At 49.5% G+C, this 27,195-nt stretch overlaps 1 protein-coding gene across 4 annotated transcripts; it reads right to left on the bottom strand.

The window, feature by feature from the left end:
• Positions 1–1,145: 1,145 nt before the first annotated feature.
• Positions 1,146–23,261, bottom strand: AMER1 (APC membrane recruitment protein 1). 4 transcript variants are annotated; one of them, XM_074358861.1, is made up of 3 exons: positions 22,057–23,261; positions 14,335–14,431; positions 1,146–9,350 (listed from the first exon to the last, which is right to left on the bottom strand). In XM_074358861.1, the coding sequence occupies exon 3, from the start codon at positions 9,241–9,243 to the stop codon at positions 5,839–5,841; it is 3,405 nt and encodes a 1,134-aa protein (XP_074214962.1). In that variant the 5' UTR covers positions 9,244–9,350; positions 14,335–14,431; positions 22,057–23,261; the 3' UTR covers positions 1,146–5,838. The 4 variants fall into 4 exon arrangements, with proteins under 4 accessions (XP_074214962.1, XP_074214961.1, XP_010954171.1 ...); XM_074358860.1 differs by lacking the exon at positions 22,057–23,261 and adding an exon at positions 21,310–21,500; XM_010955869.3 differs by lacking the exon at positions 22,057–23,261 and adding an exon at positions 21,091–21,280.
• Positions 23,262–27,195: the final 3,934 nt, after the last annotated feature.

Raw genomic sequence — 27,195 nt, 5'->3', positions numbered from 1 at the left:
TAGTCTAGTTGATTAATGAGGGGCAAAAATTAAGGCAGAAACCCAGGCTTCCCTGACCCCCATGAACCTCCAAGGGATGTAATAAGGTCTTCTCAGAATGTCTTGCTCCTAAAGCTCCCTGAGCAACCACAACATTTGTCTTCCTTTCATGACCAGCCCAGGGCAGAGAATTCCATTTCTATGAATTATCAGATTCCCTCCCAGTACATTCCCTCTCTTTTCTCTCTTGCTAATTTGCTTTTATTTTAACTTTGCTTTATTCATGAAGTCCTGGGGGCCAACAAGCTTCTTTGCTCATCTGAGAAGGGGCCCCAGGGAGCCTAGAAGCACTATCCACAGCACTTTCAAGCAGCTGCAATTTTAGGCCTTCTGGGTTGGATGCAGCAATTGGGCAGAACTCAAGGAAGCCCACCATCAGGTGTCAGATGCCCTTCCTCGCTGGCGGCCAAGGGTAAGAGTTTGGATTAGAGAAACCTAAGCCATTAGCACAATCACCTTCTCCTGGTTGATGGTGGGTAATAGAAAGGGGCAGGTGATTCCTGCCTAGGCTAGGACGAGCCTGGAAATCAGATATGACTCAGGTGACTGGGTTGTTGATGTGGTATATCTCTCGTGCCTACTGGATGAGATGCTCTGAAAAATGGGAGTAAGCCATATGCTCCTCACTCAGCCCCACAGCTGAATAGGTGAAGCAGGCAGCTCTCCAGCCAGCAGCTCTGCCCACAGGCCTAGGTAAAGGATACCATTCCTTTCAGGTTGGCCTGAGAGTCCCACCATTAGATGACACATCCTTTTGATGGAGCCATTGGTAGGAGGTCCACACCTCTGCCTCCTGGTTGGTGGGGAAGCCAGCACACTTACATGAACTGAGGCTAATCTCAGAAGTGCTAGTCAGCCCCATGGTCGGTCTCAGGGCATGGAAGGTGTGATGGAGAGTTTACCAACACATCATCAGACTGAGATGCAGGGCATGGCTTGGATGAAGAAATGACATTTCTTCTACTTTCAGGCTTCTGTTACCCCTGCTGGGTGACACCTCCCCACACATACACATATCTCCTTGCTTTCTCCATTTCCCTTCAAAGGAAAAACAAACAACCATGGATCACAGGTATGCTGCTGTGGAACAAACCACAAGAATACACTTTAGTGACTGGGGGGGTCCCTCTTGAACCCAGTTTATTAGCATTCAGCAAAAGAAATATTTGTTGTTACAAACAGGCAGTGCATCAAGATATCCAGATGTCAGTGAGAACTAAGATTGGGCAGGTCACAATCCAGGCAATTCCATGATGTCTCAAGGATAGGTAAGAGGAAGATAGGGCACATCCAGGGGCCATGCTTCCCCTTCTGCACTGGGAGAGAAAGAACTCTTACACCTGGGGTACAGATGTACTGCAGCTTCCAATTTCTTCTTTCTGTCCCCCAGTCATTTTATTTAACATGACCTAAATATACATTCCTGGTTTCTCCCCCCCACCCACCCCATATACATCAGGGAAAATAAGCACCAATAGTAACAGGAATAATAATTAAAGCCCCGCCTCTCAGTAGGCCCAACCCTCACACATATACATGCTATGTGGATTTTCTTCCTTGGAGTGACTATAGGATGGAAAAGTGGGGATCAGGCCATCAAGCCATCACCCTAACAGTCACTGTCCCCCAAAGTTCCATCCATGTGTGAGCTGGAGCAGGGCAGGGAAGTGGGTATGATGGTAGGGGAAGACATTCCCCCAAAGCAGCAAGAGGGGTCAAGGAATTCCCCAATGTGTCTTCTGGGTGAATGTCACAATCAATTGAGCTCCTGGAAAGTCCCATGCAAGGGTTTCCTCAATGAGATGGCCATTTCTTGATGGTTCAAGCATCACTTCCATCTGTTTTCTCCAGCTTCTTGGGGAGAGGGGGAATGGTCGAAACCCCCGCCCTCCCCACTGGTTAGAGAATGTCCCCAAAATGCTCCTTTGGAGAAACTCAACATGACAAATAGCAAAATATGGGCACTCTGGTTTCAAAACTAGAGCACAAAACATAAAGAGGAGAGAGAGAGAGAAGGAAACAAAGAGACAGAGACAGACATATGAGTATTTCCAGAAGGTCTACACATGGGAAAGGGCAAAGTCCAAAAGAAAAAATAAAACCACAAAACGACACACTGTTTGCCAGGTTCCACATGCCTAAGTCACCTGGCATTTGTCTTAGTACCTGGGCACCTTCTGCTGTCCCTATCATGGAGGGAGGGAAATGGACAGTGTGATACATCAGGGATAGGGAGAGGGGAAAGAGCGAGGGCCCTGGGCAGTTGAGACGCCAGCCCTCTGCACAAGCAGCAGCAATTTTTGTGTCATCTTCGTTTTGTTTAAAACTGTAAACAGCACCGCTTAAAAATAAAATATATCAGAAAAGAACAATTGATAAACATTGTTTTCCATGAATATAAAATGCAAACAATACAAAAATAGATAATTGACTTTTGATATATATATATATATATATATATATATATTAAAAACAACTTGGATGTAACATACACATGGGTAAACTTGAAGTCTCCCTGCTAAACCCCTATGCCTCCCTCCAGCAATTGGGCCCAGAGGCCGAGGGCAGGTGGGGCGGTAGCAGTGGCAAGGGTGAGTAAGTTGTTGGCAGCAGGATGAGGGGAATGCACCCTGGGTGTGGGAAGCTACTTCCCTCCCTGGTACAGTAGTTAAGGAGAAAGCCTGGTGTTGACCGAAGCCTTTGGCCCAAGGAGGCTTATGGACTGGTGCCCAAGCTGAGTCAAGGTGGTCTGGACAAGGCCTAACTGAGCCCCAAGGCAGGGCTTCCTTGAAGGTGCTAAAGCACTGAGAAACTGATAGCCCTCGGAGAGGCCTTCTAGGTGGCCTTCTCTATCCAGTCACTGATCCCCCAAGGACCAGTCTCATCTGGGAATTCTCGGGATCAGAGTTATCTGACACTATATAAACCTGCTGGTCAGCAAGACAAGAGCAGCTACCTTCTCTCAAGTCATATCTTCCCTTGAAGTCACATCCAAAAACATTATCCCATGACCTTGCAATGCAGATAGGGTGTTCATCTGTGGACTTGACATCTACACTGTTAGTAGTCCAGGACATATTTGGTGTTAGCCAGGCAAGCACTGGCATATGTTTGGGGAAAGGCCTGGAGTTTGGCTGGCTCTCCGGTGTCACTCTGTGCTGCCATCATGTGTCCCCAGCTGGTCTTCCTTTGTCTTCTAGGCTGAAGCTGAGACTCAGCCATGAACTGCTTGGATCTGGAGTGAGACTTAAAGGAGACTGTTTCTACAGCCAGGTACCCTGACTGCCTCACTTGTGGTGAGGATCCCATCCCTGGCTGGCCAGGACAGTGAAAGGACTTGCAGGCAGCAATGTCCAAACCAGGAGTTGTCACTCAGTCCCAGGCCTTACTCTGTGATACTTGACCTTCCAAAGCCCAGCAAAGTGTGTCAGGGTTATGACTGCTTTCCTCTTGCTGCCCTCTTGTTCTGGAGGGCAGCTCTCAGCCCTTGGCCAAAGGCTGACCACCTATGTTTTCTCTTCTCAAATAGGCTGGTGGCCCAGCAGGCTCTGGAGTTTGGTGATGGCTCTACTACCTGCTGTGGCTGGTACAGTCCACATACAAACAGGAGCTTGAACTGCCCTGAAGGACAAGCAGAGGCAGAAGAGGCAAGAGGCAAGTGGTGGGTTTTCCCCTGTTGTAAAGGCATTTGGTGAGTGTTTACTTCCTGCCAAACAGCCAGGCCAATTTCAGCCCCACCCCCCCAGGGCAGCTTTGGTGAAAGGCCAGAATTTTGACACTTCTCTCCTGGAATGCTGTGCTTCAGGTGAGGAGGGCCTTCCTCACCCTCTTTGATTCTCCAGCTCCATGACATGCATTTCTTCACAATGCAGACAAAGTCAGCCTGAAGAGCTGGTCTGGGTCCCTTGAGTGTTGGTGTTGGTGCCATGCAAATTCATGTGGTGCTTCCAGGAGTGCAGCTTCTACCAACTAAGTTTGCTTTTTGTGGGGAGGGGCACTGGGCCAACCTCAATCTAAGAAATAGTGACAAAGACCAGCAGACACATCCCTTGGTCAAGTGACATTTTGCCCACAAGGCACCTTAACTTGGGGGGCCAACAGCATTTGTTCCTAAGCTAAGTTGCCAGACCTTGGGGATGCCAAGAGCCCTGTTTACCTCTTCTTTTAACAGGCATAGAAATGGGTGGGAGATGGAAACAGGGATGAGCAAGGATCATAATCTGAGTCAATATCCAGGCAAAAAATGTTCCATATACTATTTCCAATAAAGATATTTAAAAGGAATCATCTCATATTGGTGATTAATGAGAGGTAGAGCCTGGCTAGATTCGCCTGTTGCAATGTCCTCCTGACAGCAACTCTTCCCTACCGGTATTTCCAAGCTAGTTCAACATGAGAACTGTGTGGATGCAGGAGAAGGGAGGGTGCCATTCATTCTATAAAGGAGTGCAACTACCATGCAAATCAGAATCCTTCAGCTTGGCAGAGTGAGGGCAGGTCACAGTCTTTCCTCTCAAGAAGCCCAGTCCTTTGATGATGCTAAGAACTTGGCTAATTGGAAAATGAAAGCTCTTTAGAGAGCCTGGAACAGCAGCCTAGATGTCTTTGGTGAACTGTGTCTTGGGAGTGCTAGCATGAGGTCTCTTTACAGCATCCAATGAAGGGGTGGGCAATGCTTAAGGAACTTCATGTCTTTGGGGATGGGGAAAAGCAATTTTCCCTTTTAAGAAGCTGGGTTGCCTCAGGGTCTACAATGTTTGAAATCCTCTCTCCTGATGCCTGGGACAAATGAACCTCCTTTTCCTATCCTTCCCCTGTAACCTGCAAAAAAACCCAGCCTCTATAGACAAGCCCAATTAGGCTGCTTCTCTTCTTGTATCTCAATTAAAAGAATATTTTCCTTGTGATAAGACTATAAAAATTTTCCTTTGGAGGAAAAGAGAACCAAAATTCAAAAGCATCTGCAATTCAGGCAGTCACAAGCTTAAGAAATGAAGAAGGAAAAAACCCTATCATTCTGGAGCTCAAGACTTATAGCATTATCTACAATACAACTCTATTTTGTCTTCTGTTTGCAACAGGATGAATTTGATCACTCCATTAAGGGAATTAGCATTTTTGTCTTCAACCCAAGCTTTGGCAGGCCAGGTTAAAAGACCCTGATCTAGTTATGATGCCAAAGTCCTCAGCAATAAGCAGTGAGACATATGCTACTTGATCCTCTCTAAGGGCAGCTAGCTGGGGCTCATAGATTATCTCATCTGATGTAATGGTGGCACCTATGCCAAGACCAAAGGAAGTGGGGGCAGGGAGGATCTGTACCATAATTTCACATTGCTAACAGCAAACAAGTTCCCTGTCCCCAAGTGGGAGGCAGTGCAGACCTGGCTGCTCATCAGTGGTTCATCATTCACTGGGTAGAGAAGTGGCAGGGGGTGCTAAGGGTTCAGTCTGTGTCAAGGATGCATGCTATATATATAATCACTAACTCAGCAACTGGAATAGGCACAGAATTACAGCATCCCAAACCCTACGTGGGTCACAAGAAAAAACCCTGAAAGCAAAAACTGGAGCACAGCAGCAGCAGCAGTCTCCCAGGGCAGATGTACTAGAGCTGAATGTGGCCACAGATGGCAGACATGGGAAGTGGGAAAACAAAGATGAAAGCTCATAGGAGCTTTCCTTGGCCAAAAGGATTTTCAAGTTAAACAGCAACCCCCACCCCCCACCCCTCTGCCCAGCCCTGATCCCCATTCACATGCTCAGGCCCCATGCCCCCAATTCCAGAACTGATGATGGCTACTCAGCTAGGTTCCCATTCATGACAGTGGAGGAATAGCTGGTAGGGAGAGAGGCACCTTGCTCGGCCCTCTCCTTTGACAGATCAAGGCTAGAAGCCCCATAGTGAATGGGCTGAGACTCTGGGGGCTCAGGCCGGACCCTGGGCAGCTGAGGAATGCCATGGGTAATGCCCACAGGCTTGGCCTGGGGCAGAGGGCTGGGGCTGAAGCCTCCAGGACTGGAGGAGCAACTGGGCTCGTCAACAGGCAGCGGCACATCTCTAGGCCTGGCCCTCACACCCTGGGAGACCTTTGGCTGAAGGTTATAACAAGGGCCCATGGGCAGGGGTAGGTGTGAAGGTCGAGCTAGCTGAGGCCTGGATTCTCCAGGTGCCCTTGACTCTGGCCCTGATACCGACAGCAACATTGACACGGCGATGGGAGATATGCAACAGGCTGTCTGCCCATATGGTGACAGGCTGGAAGGCCCATCCAACTGGCTGGGACTTATCCAGGCAGGGCCTGGCCCCACTGGGAGAGGACAGGGAGCCCAGGCAGGCCAGTCGTAGGTCCCTGGAGGTTCAGTATAGAGGGACAGGGGACTGTCTCGGCCCCATTCCTCCTCCTCCTCTTCTTCACCTGAGTCTTCTTGCTGAGCAGGAAGCTCATCAGACTCCATATAGCCCTGGGCCAGGTGAGAACTGGAGAGCTGCAGCTCCAGGGTCTCTGCAGTGTCAAGGGAGCGGCTCCGTCTGTTGAGGGCCATGGCAGCAGGTGGAGGTCGAGGGTGCATGCCAGGCAGTCCCAAATATCGAGGGAGACTGCTCACACCCCAGGGTAGGCCCTGGTAGAATCGGCTGCGGTAGTTGTTGAAGGCATGTTTCTGGTAGTAGCCTAGCTCAAAAGCTTCCAAGGAGGCTGCAAGGTCTTCATCATTGTGGAACTCAGGATTTTCTTCACACTTGCCTTCCCCATCCCGTTCCACATCAGCGATGTCAAAGGTCACCATGGGGGGCAGCTCAGGGAGGTTTTGAGTGAAGGATGAGTCAGAGTCAGAGCTGCAGGACATGCTAGAGAATAAGTTACCATTGCTGGTGAACTCCACAAGGGCCTGAGAAAAACTCACAGTGGCATTCCCTTCATTTTCAAGTTCCTCTTCTTCTGGCTCCTCAGGGGGTGAATAAGTAGGGTAGGCCCTCCTGGGAGATCCTCCAAAATTTGCTTCTTGCATGTCTGGCTCAAACATTGCATCACTCTGGAAGAGCTGCATTAGGCAGGTGCTTTGATCTTTCTTGGAGCAGGTTCCCTCAAAACGCTTCTCCAAAGGACGGAAGTCCCTCCAGTCTGGTTCGCTGCTTGCAGTAGCAGGAAAAGCTGAGGTGGTTCCTCTGTGGGAAGTCTGAGAGGCTCCTGATGCCCCTTCCACCAGCCCCATCACTGATGGGCCTAAAGGCCTCATCTGATACTCCATGATGGGCTTCTCCTGCCGGGCCTGTACCCCTCGGATTTGAGCCTCTTGAGCACGAACCTCTTGGGCCTGGGCCTCCCTGGCATAGGCCTCTCGAGTTCGGGCCTCTCTGACATGGGCTTCCCGGGTGTGGGCCTCTCGAGCATTGGCCTCCCTGGTGTGAGTTTCTTGGGTACGGGCCTCTCTCGTATGAGCCTCCCAAGTACGTGCCTCCCGGGCTTCTCGGGCCTCAAGCTGCTCCCGCCGAAGCTCCCAATACAGCAACTGTTTCTGGATGGTCACTAGCCTTTCTTCCTCAGTCTCCATTGCCCCAGGTGGCCGAGAGGAAGAAAAGTGCTCAAAGTTCAAGAACGGGTCAAATATCTCAGAGTTATGACCATGGAGGTCATAAAGGCAGTCATCTCCAGGTGGGGAGTTCTCAAGACTATCATCTGGCTCAAAGAACTCATACAGGGCATCTCCACTATAGCTGTCCCGGGGCAAGCAATCCCTGTGTATAAGCCCCAGGGCCTCACCTGAATCATCCTCAAGTCCAGGCGTGGTGGAGTCATAATAACCCTCATCACTATTGGGGGCAGACTCTTGCTGGTCACTCTGAGGAGTCAAAAGGTCCCCAGGGGCTAGGCCAGGATAAGACCTAACTGGGTCAAGAAGCATATAGCTGTGGTGGCCTGGGGATGTGGTGGGATGGTAGCTTGGATTCATATTGGACCTTGGGTACATCTGGGTACTGGCCCACAAATATTCTAAGTCATCATCTTCTTCCTTGACTTCCTCTTCTTCCTCCTCTAATTCCACCTCCTCTTCCTCCTCTTCTTCCTCATCATCATCATCAGGCAAGGCCATCTCCTCGCCCCCTCCTTGGTAGGTCACCAGGCAGGAACTTCGCTTGGTCCCATCTCGGTTGGCCCTCTGGCCTCCGGAGGCCATGCTGTCTGTCATACTATCCATGTCCTGCTCTGCTATGATATCACCACAACCTGTCAGTGAGTCAAAACTTTTCAAGGATGTGACATCCCCAAAGAGGAGGCTCAGCTGGTCACCCACAGGGGCATTTGGTGGATTTGCCTCTCCTGTCTCCACCTTCTCCCCTGTTTCTGGGCTATGGGGCTCCTCTGGGCCACTGGCTTCAGGGGCAGATTTGGGCTGCAGGAGTGCTGAGGCACAGGCTTCTATAGTATTTTCTGGATCTTTACAGGATGTCTTCTCAGGGGCTAGTGTAGAAGGCTCTGATACTGAAGAAACTTTTGGTCCAGGGGCATCTTGGGGCTTGGCATTTTCCTTTCTTAGGGCTTGGAGGGTCTCCTCTGTGTGGGGCAGAAGGGCTGAGTCCACATGCTCATGAGGCCTGGCTCTGGCCTCCTCAGGCTCTTTGGCCCCTGGATCACTTTGCTCAGCTATAGAGACCTTGCTCTTCCGGTGACGGCGGATACTGCTGAAAAAACCTTTCAGGCCTTTTTTTGGCTTGGGCACAAAGGGAGCCTTCTCAGCCCCAGCTTTCTCTGTGGCTCCAGCCACAGACATCTTGTGTCTAGAGCCTGTCTCCAAAGCCCCATGGGCACTCTGGGAGCTAGGAAGTCGGCAGGATGACTCAGGCAAAGGTAAGGGGATGCCAGTTCCTTCACTGACAATGTCCTCAGGGCCATCAACTGCTTCACTCAGGCCATCGTAGGTCTTGCTCTTGCTAATACCTTTCTTAGAGCTGCCTTTCCCAGAACTTTTGCTTCGTCCCCCTCCAAATAAACTAGGCAGGGTACAAATGCCTTTCTTGCCACCAAAGAGCTTCAGAGCAGTTTTTTTCAGCCTACCTGGGCCAGATGAGGGTGTCTCTGATGCTAGCTCTTCTGTCGCCTCAGCTGCCTTGTTCTTGGCTCCTTTCTCTGCCCCTTGGTCCTGAGTGTCCACAGAGACTGCTGCTCCCTTGGCCTGAGCAGCTTTATCCTTTCGGGTCTCCATGATGATGGGGACAACTCAGGTATATTCAGCTGAAAAATGCAGCCTTTTGGCTTCTGGGCACTGTTATAACATCATCAGTCAGGAAACAGGAAACATCACAGTTGGGTCTGAAGATGAGAGAGGCAAAAACAGAGAGACAGTACTGGTGAGCAAGCGTCCAGGCTGGGTTTATTTTCACAGGTGTCTGTGGTTTCAGGCTTGAGTAGAACCAGAAAGAAAGAGAAAATGTAGGGAAAATCTTAATGCACTCCATATGCTTGGCTTGCCAGGTCAACCTCCTCTGGGCCCCAAGGCAGCGAAACCCTACACTGAGCAGCAGGCAGCCAATACCCCTAACCCCCTTACCAGGTCCAGTCACTTCAGGCCACCCTAAGCTCGAGGGAGCATAGCGCAGGGGGATCTGTAGATGTGAGAAAGGCCCACAGTACTATTGGCCACAGGAGGGATTCTCAAAGTGGGTGAGGTAGAGAGGCAGGAAAGGCAGAAGGGAGGCCAGCTCTGACAACACAGAATTTTTGAAAAGCATCTGGCAAAACAGCCCACTGGACTCTGCAAGTCCAGGCCTCAATTTCACATTAGCTTGGGCTCTCACTGACATTTTGCCTCTGGCTGGGTAGAAAAGTAGACCTGAAATTTTACCTCCTTCCCCTAGGTTCCCTAAATTGCCTGCAGGACCATGCTCAGACTTTCAGAAGCCCAGAGTAAGAGCCTTGCAGACCCACATTCCAGAGCTGCAATCCAGGATCAGCTAAGATGGCATGGTGGCCTTGAGGCAAGGCATTCTCTGGAATTCCGTAACCTCAGTCCAAGAGGCCTAGAAATACCTCCCCCTTATAGTGGTTATGTGAGGGGTAGGTCTAGGTCAGACTCCCTGTTGACTGTCCTCCTGGGAACAGAGTTTAACCTGAGACCTATAAGTTTCACTTTAGAACCATGAGGCAGACTGTTTTTTTTCCCACTCCTTTCATTATGTTGGCCCCCATTTAGCTCCCTATCTAGAAAGGGAGCTCCCTGAAGGCACAAATCTGTATGATTTGTGTTCCTGGCCTGGAAGGTAGGCTCTCAGCAGTTATTTAAATAAATAAACCTTATACAAGGCACATCCTTTTGATCTAGGCTCCCAATCCTCTAAATATCCAAATAACACAGAGATGGAATAAAAAGAAGGGCTAGCCACTATCCACCCCAGCATATCTCCCCTCACCCCATGGTCTGATGTATTCATTCCAGTGACTACAGCTGACTGACACCTGGTTCAGTGACCAGTCTGCTAAAACCCAATGACCCCTCCCTGGAAAGCCCCTCACCACTGTCCCCTTTGTAAGGTAGGCACCAGCAGATGAGGAGCTTGGGTAGGGAAGAGAGGCAGAACAGCTGCTGGGAGCCAGAGAGAGAGAAAGAGAAGAAAGCACCACTGTTGTCCGAGGAGCAGCTGGTTAGCACATCAGCCCTGTGATTGGTTGTCATGGTAACAAGACTCACATTCACCTGCAGTGGGAGACATGGACCAGCCTGGAGGGTGGAGAGAGCCTGGCAGCTACACTCTAGCCTCTGACCTCATTAGAGGAATCCTCCTGGAGTCCCTGATCTTGTCTTGCAAACATTAATTTTGTGCCTTATGCCTTGCTTGGCCTGACATTTGAATCATCAGTGTGACCCCAGGCTTCCATCAGGAGCACTCTGCAGAACTTAATATTAAATTTGGAGCTAGATAATGGCTGGTTATCCAGAAAATAAAAGAGAAAAAAAAAACTCATTTGATCTCTCTGTAGAAATCTGTATTGCCATTTGCTCAAGTTAGGTGTTTTGTTTTGTTTTTTTTAATTCCATGTGACATATTTTTACATGGTATTGTTCCAGTTCAGCCCTGCAACTGATAGCCCACAATAGATAGGGTCACCTCCCACCAAGTACACAATCTCACACACACACACACACACACACACACACACACACTCACAATCTATTCAGAGTCCTCTGCCCCAGAGTCTAATGGGAATAGGGGCCCTATCATCTATCTGAATCCCCTACTTCTCAAAGATCAGATGTTTTTACCTCAGCCCTGAAATTATTGACAGTGTTGTCCTTATGGTGCTGAGCATTGGGGAGATGGGGTGGCAATAGTGGAGTTATTTGTGAAACTGTATTCTCTTCTGTGGAATTCATGAAACATACCTCACCAGAACATTTGGTACAAGATAGATAAATTTGAGCTCAGTGCTGCCAGAAGGGGAAACCCTAGTCCTTGCTTTTGGGGAGCTCCTAGGCTAACAGGGAGAGAGTCCTATATGTAACAGTCTGAAGGCACAATATAATGCAGGCCTTAAAGAATAACCCCCATTATTGCTTAAACTGAGTGGTATAGTATTATTTTTCATACCTTGTTAATCATATCCCAGGATAAACTTGAAAGGCAGAAAGATAGCCTCTGGGCTCAGAAAAGCTGCCTTGAGAAGGAAGCATTCAATCTGGTCCTTGTTAGATAGGAGTGAGCAAAAACGGCAGTTATTTAGGGGAAAGGATGGGTAAGACTAGTAAGTATGGCTGGGCATCAAGGAAGATCAAGGTCTAAATGAAAAACCACATGGGCCTTCCCATCCTTATGAATCAAAAGCTTAATTATCCTACGGGTTTGGGGCTAGAATTCCTGGGAACAGAGGGATTAGGCAAACTGAATCTCCAAGAGAGCTGCTTTCCACAACCTTGGTGCCCTGCCTGGAGGGCAGTCCATTTGAGCCTTCTCTTGCCCTTGCTTCTGTGCTCTGTTGGAGCAGAGGCCAGCCCACTGCTCTCTACATTGCCCTCTTCCGTGTCACAGGGATCTGCAATATGTTGTAGAAGAAGCCATGGGCCACAGTGCGGGGTTCCAGACCATGCCAAGGGACCCCAAACAGGCCAACGCATTACTCTGAGCCTTAGGTACTTGTGAAATAGAGATCAAAATAGCTCCTCTATCTCTCCCCTCCATCTTCCCAGTCCACTGAAGTGGTGTGAGGATTAGATGGGATAATGGATACCAAAAGCATTTTGTAAACTTTAAAGTGAAAAGCAAATGAGAAAGGTTGGCATTACTGTTATTATTACCACCTTCCAGGTCAGATGCCAGTTTCTTAAGAAGTAGCAGACCATGTGTAAAAGGTCACTCATTTGAGAAAGCCACTCACTGCAGGAAGTGTGAGGGACCAGATGCCTTGGCCATGCTGAGGAGGAGCCAGGTATGAGGGAATTTTAAAGGCATGTGTGTGGATTTATACAAAGTCCTCCGCTGAGGGCATTTTAAAAAGCCCTCTGTGTATGTGGTGGGAGTGGGTGAACTAGGCAGGGTTGTGTTCCTGGGAATGAGATTCTCTTCTCCCAGCTTCAGGCCCTCCTCCTAGCTAGGCCCAGGGTCATCTCTGCTGGCAAGGACCAGCCTTGAAACTGCTGTCTCCTACCTCCCTGCCTTTCCCCTCCCAGAGTCATGTACCCCATTCACAGTGTCTCTGTGTCTCCCCAAGACAGTAAGGGAGGAGGTGGCAGGAATTGCCCATAGATAGTAGCCCCCTAGCCCAGCCTCACCTTGCCACCTCTGGCCTAAGCCCCTTGTCCATACTCCTTGCTACCTCACCAGGTCCTGATGTTGTCCTTCTCCAGTGAGCTATGCTGCCTTTACTCAGGACCACAAAGTACACTGGTCAGGAGAATGAGGTGGGGCAGAAGGTAAAGGGGACAGAAAGGGACAGATTCTGCAGCTCCCCTAGGCTGAAGCAGGCTCCCTTCATGGTTCCTGCCAAGAAAGTGGTCCTGCAAAATCAAAGCCCCTCCACCCTTAGGTTTCTTAACCTGTGTGGTTAAGTTTCAGGTGGACTGGCAGGTAAGGGGACTTCTAAGGCTATTCTGTGGTCCCTGGCAGGGACCACTTGCTGCAGCCATTGCTAGCAAGGCAGGAAGTGGGCTGTGTCCATCCCTGCTCCAGAGGCCAGCCTCAGGCCATTCTGGGACCTGCTAGGGCAGAGCTTCTTCCTTCTTCCCTCCTCTCAAAATACAGGCAGGAGACCAGCCACAAACCTGCCCCAGAGATCCTTCTCAGTAAGGAGGAAACAGCTGCAGCCTGAGCCTTGCACATTCTGCTCTGGGCCCAATTTCCTGGGCCAGCTCAACCAACTTAGAGAAGGCTGAGTTCAGGGAAGAAGTGTGTGGATTAGGTAGTTGCTCCAGAGGCATGCCCTCAACCAGTCATAGTTTCATAGACCTCCTCCCAAGAAGTCTTCCTGGGGGCAGGCCCACTTTGGGCTCACCCTGCCCTTGCATATGAGTGGGGAGTGTGGGCTAAGGAAGAAGCAGTAAGGATGGGGAGCCCAGCCCCTCAACTCCTGAGATTCATCCAGTTCTGCTCTGTAATCAGCTCTGCCTACCTGCAGGAAATCCAACAAGTTCTTTCAGTCTCCTCAACTAGAAAATAAGGCTATTGAGAATGCCTAACTCTTAAAGCTATTGTAAGAAACAAAACTGATGTACATAAAGTAGCAAATAAATTCATTATATAGCAAAAGCTCAAAAACATAGCAACTAGTTACATATATCTGTGTGTATATATAGATAGATAGGTATACCTATCTATATGTATATATGTTAAACTATAGTTGGATAATTTCTCAGTTGAGGTTGTGTAAGGTGCTCCCCATGGCTTTATGGTTATGTCACCAAACCTCCTTGGGCCTGTTTTCCCAAATAAGGGTGACTATGTAGTTATCTCACAGGGGGCTTGAATTGCTCTTTTAGCCAAACTTTGATATTCACGGATGCTAAAATGCTGCCTCAAGTCAGCTACTGGCTAACAGCTATGGATTATTTGGGAATTTCAGTTAGCCAGGTTCTCTAGCCCAAGCCAGACAGGTTAACAATTCAAACTCAGCTAAAGTACCAGCACCAAAGGAAGTACAAATCAACAGACTTCCTTCACGCACTCATGGTACTCACCAGTTTACAAAGTACTGCCCACTCCCTCACCCTCCATTTCTCCTTCCCAGCAACCCATTAATCAGGCCTGGCAGGGGATAGTAACTCCTTGTCACAGAAAAGGAAACTGTCTAAGCTTGGGAAAAGACTTGCCTAATAAGGTCACACAGTCGGATGATGATAGAGCCACACCAGCTTCCAGGTCTCTTGAGTCCCAGTTCTATGCCATTCTGCTGCACTGTGCCGGCCCCTAATCAAAGGAAGAAGACTGAGAGTGAGAACTGTGCAGGTTCCCTTCACACCTCTGAGAGCTATCATCTCCCACTCCCATCACACTCCTGTCCTGGCCCAAATGAGCCTTCTCTGCAGCATTTCCAGTCCTCACTGGCTGCCACTGTTTTGGCTCTACCTAGCACATTCCAGAAAGCCTTATGACTTCAGCATCCAAGAGCTGCCAACCCAGCCTGTGGCTGCTCTCCTCATCAGTAAACCCACCACGACCACTCCCAAACTGTAGAACATGTTCCTCTACTCTCTCTTTTCTTGGAAGATAAGTTTGAGGGGCCCAAAAAAAAAAAAAAAAAAAAAAAAAAGGTCCAAATAGGAAACTGTCAATGAGGACAAAGATAAAGATAAAATGGGAACAAAGAACTTTAAGGAAAATGATCTATGAAATGATCTGGAACTTGAATCAATCATTTCTAAAGCCCACAGCCAAAGTCTACTCTCAAAATCATTTTTTCAGGTCCTGAAAGCAGGGATCTGGCTTGGTACCCTCTGGTGGAGCTGTAGAGGCTATTGGCAGAGCCCCAGCTAAGCTATCCCTGCAATCACCACTTTCCTAATGTTCAGCCTGTCAGAGGGGCACCTCTTCTCAGAGGGGCATCCCACCAACTCAAGATGCAGCACAGACCCCAAACTGGATCCTCTAGTTCCTGCTCTGATTCCCCAGCAACCAGCCCCTCAACTGAGTTGTTAACATACTCAGCCTTTGGTAATTCATTCTGGGAGGCCTCTGTCTGTCTGGTCATCTCTCTCGAATGGACCCCTCTTCATCTTACAGTCAATACATCTAGCACAGAGCAGGAGCTCAAACAACATTGGTTCAACAGAATTCTAATTCAGCTGGAGTTTATTAGCCCAGAATTAAAATGCCAGCTTTACCCTTTTCAGTCTGTGGGGCTTGAGAAAGTAGCCTAACCCTTCTGAGACTCAAATGCTTTATCTGTAAAATGAAGAAAATGCTACCTACCATGTGGGATCTCAGTAAGGATTAGCGATAATGAATGTAAAGACAGATTACTCATTTGGTACCAAGCAGATATTCAATAAAGTGCCCTTGTGATGGGGCCTCTTGCAGCCACCTTTTCCACTCCAGGTCCTCAGCTGCCCCACTCCCTCCCTGTGTCCTCTGAGGATGATACAAGCCTCTTAGCAGAGCTTCCTCTGGTCCCTCCCTGCCATAATACTGAAATCCCGCCCTCTGCCTCTCCACTTCCATCTCATCCATCCTGCACACTCTTGCCAGATTCATTTTCTTACAACCCAGATTTCAGGGCATCTCTCCTCTACTTACCAAATTATTCTGCATTGCTTACAGGACCGAGGCCAAACCCCTTTGCCTGACCTTCAAGACTTGCTCTCTGCATGCCCTTTGCAGGTTTCCTAGGCTCACTTCTCTGCCCCTTAGCCCCAGCCCCAAATACACAAGGGCTTCTCTAGTCTGAGAGATTGGTCACCCAGACACTGCTTCTCCCTGCAAATGGGCTTTCCTGGTGAATTGTCTTCATGCTCCAGCTTTCTCCTCAGGCTGCTGAGGCTGCCTACCCAGCTTGCCTGAAACAATGGTGGCTCTGGGAGTCATCTATCTGCCTCTACCCTCTCAGGCTCCAAAACCTCCTTAGAGAGGAATGTATCCAAGGTAGATGCCATGCCAGCATAATAAGGCTTCCATTGTGTTAGTACTAACCCAGCAAGGGTGAGATGAGAGATGGCCACCACCTACCCCCACCCCAGTTCAGATGAAGAACAAGAGAGGAGCTAATCCTAGGGAAACAGATGTGACAAGGCAGTTGAGGAAAGCCTGCAGTGGAGCAGCTGGACCAAGTGAATAATGGAGACTTTTGACTTTCCTAGGTATCCACTCCCCTATATGTACCATACCCTATATGAGAGACCAGATAAGAAAACTGAGGTTTGGGAGGGGATCAGGATCAATGTGCTTGGAGGAAGAAGTCTTGAATTGGGGGCCAAGAGTTCTGTGCTCTTGTATAACCCTGGGCAAATCTCTTCCCTGTTCTGGACCTCAGTTTCCCTATCTAGAAATGGGTGATTGGACCAGGGGATTGGCTTTCCTCATGTTGCATGAGAAGCTAGGGGAAGGGTGATCCTGTGCCCAGTATTCTAGTGGCTGCTGAGTCAGGAGGTATGTTGAGGGAATATGATTTTGAAGGGCTTAGATTTCACTGGGAGGCCTGGAGGCCTAGATGCTTGGGCCCACTGCAGAACAGAGGTTCAGTGTGGTCCAGCCTCACTCCTCATTTCACTCACTCATCCTTACCCCCTGCAAACCTGCCCATCATTTTACTCTTTCTGAATGCACTAGGCCCAGCCTATTAATATTTCCTTATGTCCAGAGAGGAGAGGCCCAGAACTGGCCAGACCTAGCCCTCTCTCTCAAGAAGAGCTGCAGACCCCAGCAGGGAGGGTTGGGAGTACTGGCTAGAGAACAGGGGTTAGCATCTGCTTGGAAGCCCAGTGGTGGGGAAAAGAAAAAAAAAAACCTGTAGGAGATAAAAGCATTGAAGGCTCTGCAACAAGAAATGCACATCAAAGGGTCACAAAGCTCTGTCTTCCAACCCCCTGCAGCACCAGTATGCCTGCAGTATCCACCAAGCCCCTTCGAGCCATCTTTTCCATTGTTCATAGTATCCCCTAATCCCCAAAGGGGAGGTGCAGGAGAGCATTGCACCCTCACTCAGCTGGCACCTGCACCTCTGCAGTGGTTCTGGTTTCTCTGCCTGCCTTGCCAGAGATATACTTACACATGCATAAGTTTGAAAAATAAGACCAAGGCAAGGAGATGAAAGGCTCTGTGATTATTTAATTCAGAGAACAGAAGTTGGGGGTGGAAGAGATGGTTTTATGACTGTGAAATCTCCAATGAATTGTTAAGCAGAAGAGCAATGGTGGCCAGCTACTCTCAACCCCACCACCTCCCCAAACACAGACAGACAGACACACACACACACACACACACATACACATACACACACTGTTGGTTTGTTAAATATAGCTTGAGAGGCTCAGATTAGATCTGAGAAAGAACTTCCTGGCAGTGAGATGGATAACCCAGGAATGAGTGACACAGGAAGGTTATGAAATGCCTCCTTCAGGGGCTTTATTTTTATCACCTAGTGTATCCGACTAGACAGGATTTGACGCAGGGGAACTGACGAAATAACACTGGGCATGCCCTCTTCTAGCCTCAAGTAGCTTATCTTTAAGTAAAGGGGTCCAGAAGCCCCTTCTCCCTCTTTGGTTCTACATGCAAGCCAGCAACCTGCCAGACTTGCTATTTTTCTCATTCCCTTCTTCCCCTGGACCAGCAGAGCAAGGCTGTTCATCCCCACCCACCCCCTCCCCAACTCCTCGCCACCTACACTTTCAGAAAGTGTAAATGTAACAGTTCTTGAGGAATTTTTAACACCTCCACTATATTAGGAGAGAAGCTGGACTGCCAACTTCTTTCAACTACCTCCTTTCCTGAAACGTTCAGCCCCTGACAGACTGTAGACAAAGAGCAAAAAGCAAAAGAGACATGAAATGGGAGGAGTTCCTAGCAAGCTAACCTAGCATCCCTTCACTCTTGATGAATGCATGAGGTGAGATGAGGGGTTGTTTAATGTGATTTCTGTTGAATGGAGGCCACTGGAGACAGTGGGAGACAGTGGAAAGAGCCAGTGCTCATGAGGCAGTAGTCTATCCCTAAATGCTATGTGATCTTAAGCAAGTACCTGTTGCTTTCCAAGGCTCAGGGCTAGGAGTCCAAACTGGTACTCCCTGAAGGCCTGTCCAGCTGGGAGGAAGGAGACCAGCAGAGGCCTGGGGAACACTCAGCCTCCATCACATTGGGTTGTAGGCTCCAGGCTCCCTCCTTTCCCCTCCACTCCCCTCAAGGCTGAAGGGAGGCTGACACAATACAACTTTCCTCTAGAGATAGCCTGTCCCTCAGTTCTTCCAGATCTAAAAAAATCTTCCAGCTCCAGATCTCCTTTGCATCTAGTTCTTGGGCCTCTTACCCGCCCAACTTATGGCATGCTTCTAATCCCTTTCTAAGACCCCATTCTAAAATGTTTTCTAAAATCCTGTTTTATTGTGGCATATCTGTAAATAAAAAATATCAAAACCTCTCAATTCCTCATTCTTTGATGTACCCTTCCTCCATTTCCCAAAGCTCAGATCCCCATTCTACAACCTGCCATTTGGGAACCCCACCACCACTGGGCCCCAACCTCCTTTCTAAGAGTCACACAATCTCAACCAGACAAGACTCAGTTACTTCACTTGATCTGCTTTCCAGCCACCGCCTTCCATTCCTCCTTTTGCTTATACCACTAACTTTTGCCTAGCCAAACCCCTCTAATTTCTGGAGGCTTCCCAGGATGATCCCCCTGTATATACAAATCTCTCATCTCTCTCCATGGTAGTTTGCCTCTAGACTCATGAATAAGCAACAACAGGTATATGTAGTCTGGGGACTGGGCAGTCCAGATTCTGAGCTTATTTTTGAAGGGAGACACCATGAGTTATATTTTTTATTGTAGATGCAACCCACCCACTTCTCCATCTTCATTAAGTATACTCAATAAATATCCAAGCCTTGAGTATAATTTTTCTAATCACTTTCATATGAATCAGGACAAATGCCACTTGGAGAGGTAAGGGTCTTCTCAACATCTCTACAAAGACAGCAAGTCCTTCTGGAGCATTCATTAACTGCTATGCATTGCTAGGTTTTGAGGGGATTGTGGCTGAGATCCAGGTTTCATTTACCCCTCTGAGAGGTTCTGAGAGAACCCAGATATCCATGATATCAGGGAGACAAAGTAGAGGCAAAGAAACTTAATTATAGTTTGTCTCCTATTATAATTTAAGCCCCCAAATGCCCAAGGGATGCAGACAGCCTGGAAGAGTTCTGAGTTCTGAGAAATAAGAGGTCATCATGCATTGCAAGAGACAGGCAGGAAAGGCACTGGCAAGAAGGTGGGCCCAGAGCTGGGGCCTGAAAGGGAAGTGAATTTGGACAGTGTAGGGTGAATGGGTTTGGGTGTGGGGAGGGGAGTTATATAGGGCAGATATGTTAGGTGGTTGTTGGTTTGAGGCAGGGCAGAGGACAAATCCAGCTCTTGGCTGGATATGTACAGCTGCAAGTAGAGGGATTGCACTGGTGCCTGGTCATAGCGAGAGGGAGTGACTTTATTGTAGTATCTGCAGTCCGGGCTGGTGTCACAAAGGTCCCCAGCTCGCCTTCCCCCAAGTGAGGAATTTACTTGGTCTCACCGCCTCCTCTAAAAAGTGGCAAGCTTTGCCTGGGCCCTGCAGCCCTCAGAGGTTGGTCAAAGGTCCAAGAGGATCCTGCCAAGCCCCTTGGTAGCTCCCTCCCTCTTGTTCCTCAGAAAGGCCTAGAGTCCATTGCCAGAGGCACACAGCAGTGCAGACTGAGCGGTGGGTGGGACCAAATGAGGGGAGCTACACTGGGAGAGGGGGCTCTGCCAGAATCCCCAGGGGTGGGGCAGGGAGTACAAAAGCACAGTACCCTACACCCAGCCCAGACCCACGCCAATACAGCAGGCAGATAGAGCTGCAGAGGGAGGTGTCTGTGCGAGGGACAAGGCTCACCTCGACCCCGCGGCCCACGCCAAGACAAGCCTGGCCAAACCAAGGCAGGCTCTGCAGGGCCAGTCCAGCTGCTGCCTGGGCTGTGGCACGCCTGCCTGCTGGGCACAGCCCCTCACCACCCGAGAGCCTAGGCAAAGTCCGGTGGTCGAGTGGTCACCAGTGTCAGAGGTGTCTGCAGCAGACAATGACAGACTAGGTATTTTAAGTAACTGCGAAGTTGAATGGTTTGGCTGCCTCTCTCGCTCTCTCATACACACCCAAACGGTTCGTTCTCTACTACAATAATTGCTTCCTCGGCCTCTGGCACAGAATACCCCGCCCCCCACACACACACACACACTCACACACACACACCACCGTGCTATCGCTATTTTTAAACGGGAGACTGGAGAGAAAAACGCGGCCAATGCCCTCAGAGGCTAGAGGAGGCGAGGCGACGTGGGGAGACAAAGCGGCCTTGCAGCTCTAACCCAAGGACTAGCTTGAGCTGCTGCCCTAACCCAAGATCCAGTGAGAGCAGGGTTGCCAGCCCGCCTGTCCGCGGGGGCGGGCGCCAGATGCGCCTGGAGGCCCAGGAGCAGGGGGCGCGGCTGTTCGGGGCCTCAAGGCCGAGGTTCTGAAGGGAAGTGAGCAGCTCACAGGCCCAACTGAGTTCCCCTAGGGAGGAGGCAAACAATGTAGATATCCCAATCCATGCCAAACCTAGCATCCGTCGGGCCCAGGCCGACGTGTTGGCTTCGTCCCCAGAGGAGAGGGAGAAGAAGGAGATGCGCAGGGGAGGGGAGGGGCGGCTGCCGGGCCGCTGGGGTGAGCGATACCCGCGTAACACAGCTGTTCCAGCTAATGTGCTACAACAAAGCTGCGGAGCTCCTGGCCTAGAAATGCACCGCTGGGGGTGCTGGTTGGCTGCTCCCCTCCCGGGACCTCACGTTAACACGTGCGGGCCCCATCTCCGCCTCCCCCGAGAGCCCAGAGGCATAGCCCAAGCTAGCCCGCCGGCCTGCCCACCTCTTCGCCGCTTCTAGCCGCGGTCCCTCGCGTCCAGGGGGACTCATCTCTGGCCCTCACCGGACAGTCCCCAAAGCGGGTTCCAAACGGGAGGGCAGAGCGGTCCGGACGCAGACCGGCCCAGCCCTTAGAACTCCTTTCCAGGCGGCCAGAGCGGAGCACGCGGGACTGCACTGGACGGAGGGCAGGCGGAGGCTCCTGGCTGCGCGTAACGCTTACCCGGCCGGGTCCGGTTTCCAGCCTGGTTATTGTCTGCTGCGCCGCTCCAGTCCAGGCTGGAGCCTTGGCTGACAGGGCTGAAAGCACCGAAAGCGCCGCCGCCGCCGCCGCCGCCGCCGCCGCCGCCGCCGCCGCCGCCGCCGCCGCCGCGGCCCCAGTCACCTCCTGCACTGGCTCCCCTTCCCCAGGCTCTGGGCAGCTCCCCCATACCCCTCCCCCCGGACTCCACAGGCACAGGGTGGGGCATCGGCGCCCTGACTGGCAGGCGTGTGGCCCAATCGCCACGGTGAGAAGGCGTTCCACGACTCACACACTGTTTTCCTTGGTGCATTTCTCTTTAAATGCAAATAAGCGCGGGCGTGGTGTTGGTAAGGGGCGGAGAGCTGCAGAACCCTTCGCTTAGGCTCCCCACTCCCCCCACCCCCTACACCGGGGCGGGTCGCTGCATGGCGACACTGCAAGCTCGCGGGGTCGGTCCCGCCCGGTTGGGGCTCGCCGGAGCCCTGGAGCTCGGTTTCGATTTTGTGTGCGCTCCCATTTCCGTGGCCGCCATGCAATCACGGTGCAGCGCCCTGGCCGCCACCCGGCAGTTTATTCCAGAACGAGAGGCGGGCAGGGAGGGGCGAGGATGGAGAGGTTGGGGAGCCTGGGGGACTACAAAGCCCCTTAGCACCTCGCCGGGCCCAACCTTAGGCACAGAGACAGGGCCCTGCGGCGCGCGTCCCCGGGCCGCGCAGAGGGACTCACCTGCCAGGAAAGCCAATTGCAGCGCCCGGGCCCCAGCTTCCTTCACTTCTTCGGCACACCGGACGGAGCCTTTAGGGAACGTTGAATCCAAGAATCCAACTTCCACCAGTTACCGAAGGGCTTCCTGCTGCCCAGAGAAGAATGCTTCCCCAAGGTCACTCACCCTGCCAGCGACAGAGGCAAATTTAGAATTCAGAACCCCAGGCTCCTAGCCTGGGGCTGTTTTCACTTTTCTTCTCTATAGGGACCGGTTTCTGTGATTGACCCTCACCCAAATTTCCCACCATTTACGAAACTTGAGGGTCTCTCTAAGGTCTCTGGAGGCCCCCTCAACCTTCTAATGGTGAGCTAGGCTTTGTGCAGTTTCCTGTCTTTGGAAAGTCTAGATATTGAGAGAAAAATCTTGTCTGGGCCCAGACCGGAGGTCAAGGCTGAGGGTGGAGTGAGGCCTTGCGGCTTATGTGTCTGGGTTGTGGCAGGGGGCCAGCCTGAACTTGGGTCTCTAACTAGCCTGAGGGCATTAAGTGGCATTAGTGGCTGCCAGGGTCAGGTGAGCTGAGGCAACAAAGAATCCAGTTCTACCACTAACTCAAGAATATCCAGAAGTCCCAGCCCTAAAACTGTGAGTGTCTGAAACGGGGTGGGGGAGGGGATGGTAAAGTTGAGGAGAAGGGAGGGATTAGAGAACAATGCCTGCAATTTTTGCATTGCAGGAGGAGTATTCCCTGTTGCACTATTGGGTTCTGTCTGCCTTGAAAAGATCCAGCTGCTAAACTGGTAGAGGAGGACTGCTGCCCCTGCATGTGTGGATACAGGAAGTGGCATGGCTGTAGGACTGGGATCTGGCTCCAGCTCTGCCTCAGACTTGCTGTATGACCTTGGCCAGTCCATTTTGCTCTCTGAGCTAGTCCATTACCCCACCTCCACAAAAAGGGGGAAGATCAGTCAATCTCATTGACCTCTTCCAGCTCTGACAGTTCAACTCAATTATTTCTGTATTACATAACCATGACATTCTATACATCGTCAACAAAAATCAGCAATTGAACATCAGACCTCCTATCCTAGTCCTGGGTCCAAACACATGTCAGGGAAGACAGGCCTGCCGCTGGCTCATTGTGAGACATTCTTGGGCAAGTACCTTCTTCTCCCTAGTCTCAGTTTCTCCATCTGGACAGCGGAACTTTAATATTTCCCTGGAGCTGTGCTTTCCTGCTTTGAAAAGTCCTGATTCTCATTTTTTGGACCTGATTTGGAGGTGTCTTTTTTCCAGCGCTTCCTTCATAGGCTTTCTCACTGCGTTGTGCCTCTGGTTGTCTGCCACCTGTTCCCATTTCACCCAGAATCATAATTCTCTGGAGTAGACCAAAGATTACAATTTGGAGATGATGGTTTTTAAACCTGGAGCCCAGGGGAACACAGGACCAGGACAGTCGCAGCTATGGGAATAGAGAGAGGAGATGTACAAAGCAGTCAAGTGGTGGGCTCTAAATAACTCTGAGATGAGGGGGCACTGTTGCATTGCTCCTGTCAACAGGAGCTAGTCCTCCATATCACCTACCCAGCTACCAGACACTCTGCCACACTTGTCAGATTTGGGACTGATAGATATTTGACATTGATTTGGGCCCAAAAGAAACAGGGATTGAGAATAATGAAAGTATTCTTTGACATGCTAAAGAGGTCTCAACTGGGTGCCCTTCCTCTTAATCCTGATGTTTCTAGTCTCAGGAGGAGATTGTGTATGTGTGCATTAAGCGAGAAGGAATGTGTGTGTGGAGAGGGGAGTGGTACAGTTCCTTGTTTGTATGGCCCACTCCTCTCCGGAGACATTGTTTGGCAAGACCAAGTGTGGACATAAACTTGTACCTCAAAATGCCTCCTTGAAGAGGGTGCCCTCCAGGCCCCCATTCTACATGCTGACTGACTCATGGTTAACTTCTTTGGTCACTACAGGGGCTAGTGGTGGACAGCAAGAATACTTTGTTGTCTTAAGTTTCTTCACCTACAAAATGGAGATGATACCTCTGCTGTCCAGTATTTTGTGGCTGGAGTGAAAAGCCCATGAGAACAGATGTCCAGGCTGTGTGGAGGCAACTTTATAATCTCAAGTAGACAGACTGATTCACGTGATTGCAATGCTCATTTCTTTCTTCACCAAATGTTCCATGGATACCTCCTCTATGCCAGGCCTGATGATAAGCATTGGGAGGCGGGGGTACAGTGGTAAAACTCTGGGAAAATGGAGCCTCTTAGGATGGAATTCTGAGAGGAGATGAAAGCTAAACTTAGAGGTCTGGCAGAGGTGATCTGGATCATTGCAGGTGAAGAGATTCCTTCTCTTCAGGGTGGGGAGGGGCATCAGAGAAAAGTTCCACAGAGGATGGCCTTGATATGTCAAGTTAGAAAAGTAGAGAAAGGATTCTTACCCAATCCAAAGTCCATCAGTGTGAGAGGATATGATGGGTTAAACAAAAGTTAGGATTTTGGATCTGAGTAGTCACTGGTGATGTGGTCAAGGCCAGTTTGGAGCAGAGGTGAGAGTGTACACCAGACTGCAGTGAAGTGTCAAGAGAATGGTCTGCAAGAAAAGAGACTATGTATGCAGCCTCCTTGCTCTAGAAGTTTGACTGCAAAGAAATGGTGGTGAGAGGAGGCCCTGGAGTTCAGGTTTGTTTTTGCAAGATGGAAAGATGTGAGCTTGTTTATATGCTGAAGGGGAAAAATCAATCCAGTTGAGGATACAGAAGTCAGGGTAATTGGTGGGTGGGAAGCCCTGGATGGGGTTGGGAATGGGATCCACAACCCCTTAGAGATGAGTTGGCCTTAGCTGGGACGAAAGACCAAGACAAGAGGGAAGGATGTGCATATGCAATAGAATCTGTTGTTATGGAAGGTTGACAATATGATACCTAATGACCTCTACGTGTTCTGGGAAGTGGGAGGAAAAGTCCCCACAGTGAAAGGAAAAGTAGTAGTTTAGGAGGTTCAAGAAAGCTTGCTAATATTGGACAAGGTTTGAAATAGTTACTGCAGAGATTGGGCAGGTTGATAAAGGTCTGGCTGATTTGTTACCCAAGAATGTACAGCTATCCCACTCAATTTTGTGATATCCTGCTTCTTAGCTGTATGAGCGTGAGCAAGTTACTTAACTTCTCTGCACCTCAGTTTCCTCATCTGTAAAATGGGCATGATTAAAACCAGGCCATTGAATTAAATGAGTTAATTCATGCTCAGAGATTACTGAGCACATTACTTGGCATATTATAAGTGTTCAATGTATATTAAGTCTTTAGATTTCTGTGATGACTAATTTTTTTATTTCTTCTGTAGTGTTCATAAGTCCAGGCTTAGGAGAGGACAGTGGCTTGTTCCAACGTTAATGTGTTACTCGGTGAGAGATTAAAGTTATTGAATGAACACAAGGTCAAAGATGGACAGGAAAGGAAGTGAAGACAAGGTAAGGGGGCAAATGGAGAGAAGATAGGGAATCACATGGTGTCTGAAACACAGAGCCTGGCACAGAGTAGATCTCAATAAATATTTGCTGAGTGAAAGAATGGGAAATTCTCTGAGGTCAAACCATAGGTTTCCAGGAATGTCACTTCTGGAAGCAGGCAATTCTGGCCAGAAAGGGCGGCCTGAATTTCCACGTGAAGCCAAGGGAGCAAGTGGTAGAATGGAGGGTAGATGGTGTGAGAGCCAAAGAGGTGAAGGAACTGCAGGTGAAGGCATTGGAGGACTCACTGGAGCAGACCCAGGCATCATCCCAGCCTCCACTTTTCTACTGGGAGGAGATAGCCTGCATTGGGAGAAGACTGGCAAAGTAGGAGCTAGCAAGTATACTAGTGTCTAGAAGCTAATGTCTTCTATGCCTGTAGGTGGACAGAGCTCAAAAGGTACCAAGATGAAGCAGATGGTTTTTCATCTTGCATCTTGGTCAAGGAGATGGCTTGACTGTGTAGGAGCAGGGTTTCCCTGGGGCTGGGGGAACAACGAAGGCCCTTTAGAGTTTGGAAATTACCAGCAAAAGTAGAGCAGAGAGAGTGAGAGCTCTGCCTCTCCCATATGCCCAGCCCCTCACTTTGGACTTGACCCAAACCCTTTAGTCTATCCTCAGTGCCAAGGGCTGCCACCTTTCCTTGCGTTGCTGCGTCACTCCTTAGTGCCAGCTCTATCATGGGGGCCAGGGCTGGGCCCTCTGAAAACTAAGGGGCTGCGACCCTTCTCAGTGAGAGAGAGCCCTGTGCACATACTGCCCAGGCCCATGAAATGAAGTCAGGGCTTGCCCTCACTCTTCAGTGCTCGCACTCACACATAAGGCAGAACATGGCATCCTGGGAGGAGCCCTGACCTATGCAACAAGGAACCTCATGGATTCCAGTTCTGGTTCTACCTTGCCTCACTGTGTGGCCTTAGGCAAGTTTCTTCCTTTCTCTGGGCCTTAGTTTCCACATCTGTACAAAAACTTCTCTGACTACCTCAGAGTTGTTCTAGAAGTAAGTGAAATGATGGGTGTGCAAATGTTTTGTAAGTGGTCAAATGCTCTGGGCCTGCAAGAGAGAGATTAAATTAATGCTGCTAGAATAAACCCAAGCATACATGGTCAATTAATTTATGACAAAGGATCTAAGATATACAATGAGGAAAGGACAGTCTCTTCAATAAATGGTGCTGGGCAGGGAAATATATACAAGACTTGTGGTAGCTCACAGCAAAAAAAAAAAAATGTGACAATGAATATATGTATGTTCATGTATAATTGAAAAATCATGCTCTACACTGGAATTTGACACAACATTGTAAAATGACTATAACTCAATAAAAATGTTATAAAAAAATAAATAAATGGTTCTGGGAAAACTGGACAGCCACATCCAAAAAAAAAAAAAAGAAAAAAGAAAACCCATGAAACTGAACCACTATCATATACCATACAAAAAATTAACAGAAAGTAGATTAAAGACTTTAATATAAAATCTGAAACCATGAAATTCCTAGAAGAAAATATTAGCAGTAAGCTCCTTGACATCAGTTTTGGCAGTGATTTTTTGTCTTTGACACCAAAAGCAAAGGCAATAAAAGCAAAAATTAACAAGTGGGACTGCACAGCAAGAGAGACTATCCACAAAATGAAAA

The sequence above is a fragment of the Camelus bactrianus genome, chromosome X (assembly GCF_048773025.1).
Source record: "Camelus bactrianus isolate YW-2024 breed Bactrian camel chromosome X, ASM4877302v1, whole genome shotgun sequence".
Classification (NCBI taxonomy): Eukaryota; Metazoa; Chordata; class Mammalia; order Artiodactyla; family Camelidae; genus Camelus; species Camelus bactrianus.
The sequence above is the reverse complement of the archived record's forward strand: the minus strand, read 5'-3'. Positions and strand labels throughout refer to the sequence as shown.